We start from the raw sequence: 8,870 nt of genomic DNA on the forward strand, positions 1-8,870 counted from the left end.
ATGCAGATGCAGAATCTCCGGAGGTATTAGTGAGGCGTAAAGCTGCCTAAATCAAAAAAGATTGACATTCTTCCTAGACGTTATCTTGAATTACGTATACCAAGGGTATAACATGACAATCAAGTTTCATTCCGATAAAAAAATAAAACACGGTAGAGCAATTAGGGGAGGTCTGGATACTCTGGGTTACAGGCCATATTGGGCTTGAAGGTAATAGCGCAGCAGATGAGCTTGACAGGAACGAAACAGAAACGTAATTATACGGGCCGGAGTCCTTTTATGGAATTCGGGTGAATAGGAGATGTTGAAGGAACTATACTGGGCGAAGAGTCTAGGATGCTCATGGGCTGATGCGAACAAAAGAGTGGGAAGGGTTTTTTAAATATCACCCAGAAAAGTCTTAGAATCACAGTAGGAATACTCACGGGTCATTGTCTACGCTTTTTATTCAAGGGCAACGAGTGGTTAAGAAATCTTTGATGGATCTATATCTATACCTGAAATACGGGGTGATGTCTAAGAATCGCAGTTTAGCCCTCTATCTGCATTTCTCTTCACCTTACATTTGTTTGTGCTTGGTAGAAGACATGTAATAATAAAATAATTTGAAAGTGACTAAAAATTTCATTCATCTTTGCATGTACACATAAAATGGATTAAGTGGTCTTAAAATAGTGGGGGTGTCATATTCGCAGCCATTGCTTGATTTGTGTACCCAAATAAGATAATCGAGTAGCAAATCGCAAATATCGTCGCAGCAATTTCTGCAATCAGAACGAAGATTGGAGCATATTTGACATAGTCGGCATATCTAGACAATGTGATCTGTAGAGATTTCTGGCACCCTGACTTGTAAGCGTCTTCATATTTGCACTCCTTTGGCGTCCGTGGACAACAGGTGGATGGAATTGTCGAATTTTTGTAGTCATCCGGTCCATCAATTCCGCAACATTTGAAAGTTGATTGAATAAAATTAACAGTTTCCCCTTGTACTTCGTGTAAGTTGATCTCAAATCGGCTTTCATCCTTCCTGGTCCAAACTTTTTCGAGCCTGCTACGAACACTACCATCAAACATTTTATTCTCCGACGAGAAAGCGGAAACGCATAAAACAATGCTCAAAGCTACACAGATCACCAAAGAAATGGCAAAAGAAACTGAAAGATATTTTTCTTCAGTAATAATCGCCACGAAGCCAAGAATAGCCACTATAAACATGAGAATGCCAAGTGAAATGACACCCCAGGCAATGAAGCCAGTTTGCAAATCCTTCGAGACTTCTTTGATGGATCTGATTGGTTCAGTCCTCACTATGTACATTGCTCCAAATATAATGCTGATAGCCCCACATCCAACAAAGCAAACGCTGAATATGAAAAGTATCACTTTAAGCAACCTCTTCGGAAGTATCTTAAACTCTGGCATTCCGAGCATCTGCAAATGGTCTACCGATTGGAGTCAAGTTGGCTGTTAGAAAATCTTCAAAAGGTTTAGTTGGAATACGCTCCAAAGTAGCCACTGTTGTAGTCGATCTGTTTTTTTTTTGTGTAATTAATTCTTGGACATGCTAAGCTAATGAATGACGAGGATTTTCCTTGATACGTAAAATTTTTCAATTTAGCTTGAAAATAAAATCTTTAAAAATTAAAAAACCCCAAAATGTAGAACTTAAAATTAAAAATAAGAAAACTTAAGTGCTTAAGAACTGGAATTTATTGAAAGTGACGTCCATTTTCAAAGCATGCTAAATACCCTGAAAAGAGGGGACAGTAAGCCAAGTCGAAAACTCGAAGCTTACCTTAATATCTTTTTTAAGGTTTTGTTTGCAAAACAAAACCTTATTAAAATCGGTTCAATGCCTGTCTGTCTGTCATACGAATTTTCTCAGAAGCCGCTATACCGATTGACACGAAATTCGGTGAGAAGGTGGGAACTGTGCACGTCCAGATATGTAGGAGTGATATCCTTCTACGTTGAGGTTAAGGGGGGGTCCCCGTACATGCAAAATTGGGGTGTAACATTTTTTTTCACCGAATATAGTCATGTTAGGTATCAAATGAAAAGTCTCGATTAGTACTCGGAGCCGGTCTTAATTTTGAGATTTGCTTGAATTTCGGGGAGTGGGAGGGGTGGAAAGTGATAAACCGGAATGGATGGAACCGAAAAATCTAAAAAAATCATGAAGCTACCTCTGTATGGTGTCTAGGCCCTAAAATACTCTCCATATTGATATCTGCTCAAATTAAGTTAATAATAGAAAATTATTCATTCATATTATTATTCATATTTTTGGGAAAATTGAGTAAAAACCCCCCCTCCCTTAAATTTATCCCAGAGTTATAAAGGTTGGCAGTAGTATAAAATATAATACGAGGCATATTATCTCCGAGTTTGATAAAAATCATACTAGTACTAAGAAAGTTACAGTAACTGAAAGTTGACTTTACCGTGTAAATTTACTACAACTAATTCAATATCACTAAAGTGAGTATTCTGATATGTTAAATGCATATACATAACGGGCTACATACAAATGGGATAGTTCTGCACTCAAATATACTCACAGAAGAAGCAAACAAAACCTTCCATACCTGAAGCACCCAGCTTCCGGTTCCCCGACTTGTTTCAAAGATGAAACTGAGATTTCAAAGTTTTCCCTTGTGCTAGGGTAAATTCTGATCAGTCAATGGGCCTGCCACTCAGCGTTATATAGGAACGTTTCTCTTTGACGTAGGTAATGAGGTGAACAAATTCACTCTTTTCAAACAAGATGGAACATTTCTAGTGATGTGATAGTCTTCTTGTACTGATAAGTTCCGCAAATTTCTGGACATGTTATGATATTGCTAATTTTGTAGTGACTTCGGCACCAAGGCGGTTAAATCTAAGTAACTGATTGAAAGTCAAAGGGTAGTATAGGTCCCAGGGCGAAACGTGGATTGGTACCCACGATGGAGCATAAAACCTGAGAAACGCCTGCTGAACCAACACCAACAGCTCTACTACCAAACCCTATCTCCACTTCCACGTGGTGACCGCTGGGAGCTCTTTTTTAACGAAAAGCTGCAGATGGAGAAGGATGAAGGCAGGTCTCCCGCGCCTAAAAACGGGGCAAATTGTACCAACTGGTCCTCCAGGTTGGGGGTTGGGTAGAGCTGACAACCCTACACGGAAAATCGATGTTACGAAGCGAGAACAGGAGCCTTGGAATGGACGGACTTACACAACGACGAACCAAGAAACGACAACGGAATAACGATTTGCGCATTGGAACGTCCGCTCCCCATATAAAGATGAAGCTGATGAATAGCTAGCCGATACCCTGCCCTAATATAGGACTGATGTAACAGCGTTACAGAAGATGCGTTAGACAGGGACCGGTTTCCTGGAGAAGAGTGGCTACACCATATATTATAGCGGCCATCCAGTAAACCATGTGCTCGGAATAGGTTTCTTAGTCAGCCAAAAAATGAAACCTGCTGTTATCGGCTTTGAAAACATAAGCGATCGGCTATGCACTCTGCGCTTGCGCTGCACGTTTAGAAATATAAATCTCATTAACGTTCACGCCCCTACAGAGGAGACTGCAGAGTCGGAGAAGAATACTTTCTATGAGGCAGTAGAACGAACCCTCGAAGCCTGTCCCAGATATGATATCAAAATCATACTTGGGGATTTTAACAGCCAAGTAGGGAAGGAGCACGTATTCAGGTGATACGCTGGCTCCCATAGCTTACACGAAAATACAAATGATAACGGACTGCGGATTATTCAATTAGCAGGGTCACACGAAATGTTGTTGGAAGTAGCTGGTTTGCGCGGAAAGCGGTCCACAAACATACATGCGCCTCTCCAGACGGGACCACTTTCAACCAAATTGACCACGTGTTGATCGAACGTCGCCACCTCTCAGCCTTGATGAATGTCAGCCTTGATGAATGTAGGGGGCCAATATAGACTCGGATCACTATCTCGTTGGCATGGTGTTCCGAGCTCGAATAACAACACCACCCAGAATCTCTCTGACAATCAGATGAAAGTTAACATTGAAGCCATCCATAACACAGCCCTCCGCGACACCTACAAGAGGGAAATGGATGCCATAATAACTGCAGTCAACAGAGGACCTGGAGATGAAGCATCAACAAATGATCTTCACAACCACCTGAAGAACGTTATCATTGATACGGCCACAAACATACTTGGCCCCAGTCGCAAAAAGAGTCGGAACGGCTGGTTTAACGATGAATGTAAACTAGCAACGGAACGGAAGAATGCCGCATACCGAGTAATGTTGCATTCTCAAAGAACGCGGGCACGCGCAGAGTAGTAGAGTGGCAGTAGCTAGGTGGCACATTAAGAAGCTCGACGGCTCCGTTGTTAGTTATGCCATGTAATCTTAGAGTGGCCGGCGAGTAGGTCATATGACGCAGAACGGTTGAGGAAGAGTATCGACTTCTTGGGAAGACCTGGAGAGAACTGAAATACATTTCTAAGACTCGACAACGATGACGTGCTATACAAAGGATGTTGCCTAGAAGCGGGAGTACCGTTGACGATCGGGTAGATTAGGTTGCCGGCATCCTTTCAACTCGGCCATTATATTGTGATACGCTTTAGTTTCTCTAATTACGCAGTACCCTTTGAGCTATAACGTCATTTTGAAAGCACTTTAATTCGTTTTTTAATCCCACTTGGCGATTTTTAAGTATTTTTTTTTAGGACAATTTAGGTATTTTTTTTCAGGTATAAATTTTACGGTGCAAGTTTTAACATTATAAATAATTCCTTAAACCCAAAAACGTAAAGGGCCAACAGGTTTCTCACTTGGTGATACATATACAAGTTGTGTGGGAAAAGCTGAATTAATTTTCCTTTTCCCAAGGTTGCATTTTATGGAGGAGCAGGAGAAAAAGCAGCGATCACAGAGGATTCAAGGAAATATGCCCAAACAGGCATCCTTGGCCACGACACTTTTTATGTTCAATATCATTCTTTTAGCAGGTGGAATTGCCTGTGTTGGGATTGGAACGGTATATGCTTTGAAAACTTCTACCCTCAGGGCCATCAAAGGGTTTGTCGAAGCTTTCCACATTGACATCATATCATTTGGACTAATCGCTATTGGCGCTATTACGTTCGTTACAAATGTAGTCGGTTTTGTTGCGGTTGCGGAGGAGAACAAATATTTTGCCATCATCTACTCAGTATTTTTGACAATTTTGCTAATTTTAAGCGTCAGTTTATGTGTATACGTTGCTAAGTCAAATCAGAAAGTACTCAAGGACTATGTGTATGTCAAACTCAGAAAAATATGGACAAGTGATCACAAGAGGGTAGTAGTAAACAGGGATAATCTGGAAGGATGTGTCGTTGATCACATTCAAAAAAAATTCAGATGTTGCGGTGTTACTGGCCCACGTAACTACAACGTTCATACTGGCAATTCGACGCTTCCGGTGTCATGTTGCCCACAGGAGCAACCGAAATGTCTGTACCCTTCTGCTTATAAGCAAGGATGCAATAAGTCTATAAAAGGAAAGTTATTACGGTACTCACATTTGATTACATACCCTCCCATCATAGTAACTGGATACGAAGCTTTCGTATACGTTTTTGCAATTTGCTATGCGGCAATATTAGCCTGTTCTTCGAAGATACCCGATAATGAAAATTTTACTTCTGAAAGTTTTGTTTGGTAAATAATATTTTATACATACATGGTTAAAGAAATTTTGCAGCACATTAAAATAAGATATTTTGATGGTCTAGATATGGCCAAATGCACTTTATTTTCGTTATACCAACGGAGCAAGGGAAGCAAGTTCATGACTGTTTTTTTTGTGGCGCTGTAGTTCTATGTCAGGTCTTCGCCTCCCAAAGTCTTCGTATCCACTTTTTCCCCGTCGAGCGACCGCGTCCATTGAATTCTACAACCTGTTCCGGGTTTACCTTCACGACTACTCAAAAGTAGTCGTGATTTTTTCGAATATAGGAGATGAGGAAGATGTTTATACATTTTCTGCTTTTTCGATCTGTAAAGATTATGCGCAACAACCGGCAACCGGTCTGGGCCTGCCTTTGTAAAGAGCTCCAGACATCTATCAATCTGATATCCCTAAAAGTTTCCTGCCATTGTGGATTACGCCATCGCTCTATATATATAGGGTGTCAGTAGTTCTTCAAGGGATTCTTTCCTCGAACGCGGCTCAGAATTCCCAATTTTTCTTAGTAAGAACCCAAGACTTCAAGAAATACATGAGGGCTGGCAAAACCATTGTTTTGTACATTAGGAACTTGGACCCTATAGTAAGACTTTCTCGGCTTGTTTTTGGTTCTTGGTTTGTTTTTGGTTCTTGGTTTGTTTTTGGTTCTTTAGTTTTTGATGCTGGCATTGCAATCATTCAGTTCGTCTTGCCTTCATTAATATGTGACTCAGGATCACGCGCTCTTCGCCTGCTCGATTATGGCATGGTTTTCTTTTGACTGTTTCTTCCATGGCAGCTACTACGCCTTCAGGTGGTGAGGCCTCCAACCCCCCGATATTTTGGTTGTTGAGTAAAATACTTAGCCCATCTCTCCAATATCTCCATACGTCCGATTTCCATTTTTTTCGGCAGGATGAGCATCTACGTACCTAAGTTACCAATGAATGTAGAATCCCCATTGTTTCCTAATAGTCGACTGAGGTCCGAAATTCGAGCTGCAGCCTTCTGCGCTGCAGTTTCAACTTTATCGAAAGCCCACCCTCGAGTGGTGAATCGATTCGAGGTACTTAACCAGGGTCGGCATTCTCTCTTTAATTTGCATGGGTACTTTGGGTACTTCTATGAGCAGTCATCTATCCGTTTACCCGGCGCATCAATATGTATGCTGAATATGCTTAGCGCCTATTCAAAATTGCTTTCGGCAACAAGTGAAGTAACGTCATCCTCGTACTTGACCAGGTGATAGTCTTAACAGACTATTGTAAAAAGCATTTCAGCGGTCCGGCCCTTGGATGGATCCCTTTGCAACCCCCGATGTGATCTCCACCCTCCTCTGGCCTTTTAGCGTCTCATAGAATAATAAGCGGTTTCCCTGACAATCCCTCGATATTCGCAAGAGATAAACCGGCAAGTGGAATGAATTGTCTAGAGTGCCTAGAATGTCCTTCCATCTTACGGATTTAAAGACATTTCTGACCTCAAACGTTGTCCGGATCGCTGAATGGTTAGAACACAAGGCTGTGATACGGAGGGTTGCGGTTCAAATCTCACTGGTGGCAATGGGATTTGTATCGTGACTTGACGTCGGATACCAGTCGACTCAGCTGTGGATGAGTACATGAGTAAAGTCAAGATAATAATATCGATCGAGCGCAATGCTGACCACATTGCCTTCTAAGTGTTACTGTAGTGTATCGTTAAGGTCTTGAATGAAGTGCTCTAATACACTTCAAGGCCCTGATTCAATATGGATTGTTACGCCAACGATTATTATATTATATTAAACGTTCTAAAGAGCGGCACCCTTCGGGATCGACGGCTGCGTGCCTCAATTCGATGAACTGCGTCTACAACTTGCAGACAGCAGCCACTGTGGACCTCCCTATTCCAAAACTGAAATTTTCGAGCCTTTTCCCGGTCATTTCAAGCATTACGGAGTGGTCGGTATATAAACGGCAGCTCGGGGTCTCCACTGACTTTTCGTTCATCGCACTGCAGAGTCTCCTAGCTGATTTGTACCCTGCCATTGTGTTTTGCCGTTATCGTTATGTCAAACGGTGGAGTTTATGACATTCTCTTCACAGGTCGGCAGTTTCCGCCGTCCATCAAAATACATAGAAGGTTTGCGATGTCTCGGCGCTTTTGGGTTTAGAAGCTCCGCAGGCGGTATCAGGTTCATAACCGAATTTATGACAATGCCAGTTGCAACAATTGGCCTAATTATATCCATCCAGGATACCCACTGTGCAAAATTTGCTGGTAATACAATAACTTCTCCACAGTATCTAGAAGACATATGCGTTTATAGGACGATGTCTCGCTCGGAGTTTTACCAACTTTTCTGCAGTATCAGTTCCCACCCCTTCCACACTTTGAACAACTCAACGAAGGTGTTCAATCTACACTTCACAGCCAACGTAAGAGGGTTATTCGGTATGCCGCTCAGGTCTGGAGTTTGGTTTTGCCTAACCTACTACAGATCTTCACTAGTTCGTCTGATTTCTGTGGGAAGTCGCGCCGTGTCTCCGTTTGCTTCTTTGTCTGCTTCGTTTGTGAACCTCTCTAGAAAATTATCCTATCTATTGACGAGTAATATAGCGATAAACGTCACGCTTGCAGTGAATAACATCATTTTGCGTTGAAGTTGAAGGGGGATCAAGATACATGCAATTAGCGCCGTAAAACTAAAAGGGAAGCCTCAATTAACTCTTTTTCAGGAGGCCTTATTCCGACATTAGTCGTAAAGATTGAAGAATGTTAAAAAGTGTACACTTAAATCAAATCCCTATTTTCAGAAGCTAGCCCTTCCGAGAAACCTGAAAAAATTATAATGACTTCGCTCTATGGCATCTAGATCTTAAAATACCTTAATCCCTATACCTGCTTAAATAAAATTAACAAAAGTGACACTTGCTGGAGACTAACCCTTAAACTCATCCCCACTATCATAGAATGTGGTGATATAGCTCGTAACAGCACGATAGTGGAAAGTTCACTGGAAATCGTAATAGGCCAAGGTAGGTCAATGAAGTGCCATTCCCGAAAGCTTGATGCATCGTAAGCCATCATATGTGGAATGACAGCTTTACATTAAAGAGAATAGTCTCAACTACTTTTTTGGAATAGCGTAGGCGAATGCATTTTCGCAGAGAGTGTTAGACT

At 41.6% G+C, this 8,870-nt stretch overlaps 2 protein-coding genes across 2 annotated transcripts; one reads left to right on the forward strand and one right to left on the reverse strand.

Moving 5' to 3' along the window:
- Nucleotides 1-604: 604 nt before the first annotated feature.
- On the reverse strand, nt 605-1,750 carry LOC119648805 (tetraspanin-18-like). Its single transcript, XM_038050653.1, has one exon. It carries the CDS (start codon nt 1,432-1,434, stop codon nt 667-669), a length of 768 nt encoding a protein of 255 aa, XP_037906581.1. The 5' UTR covers nt 1,435-1,750; the 3' UTR covers nt 605-666.
- A 2,897-nt stretch (nt 1,751-4,647) lies between these two features.
- Nucleotides 4,648-5,783, forward strand: LOC119649208 (23 kDa integral membrane protein-like). The gene is made up of 2 exons (XM_038051265.1): nt 4,648-4,830; nt 4,886-5,783. Exon 2 carries the CDS (start codon nt 4,896-4,898, stop codon nt 5,700-5,702), a length of 807 nt encoding a protein of 268 aa, XP_037907193.1. The 5' UTR covers nt 4,648-4,830; nt 4,886-4,895; the 3' UTR covers nt 5,703-5,783.
- Nucleotides 5,784-8,870: the final 3,087 nt, after the last annotated feature.

This window comes from Hermetia illucens, chromosome 2 (assembly GCF_905115235.1).
Source record: "Hermetia illucens chromosome 2, iHerIll2.2.curated.20191125, whole genome shotgun sequence".
Taxonomy (NCBI): Eukaryota; Metazoa; Arthropoda; class Insecta; order Diptera; family Stratiomyidae; genus Hermetia; species Hermetia illucens.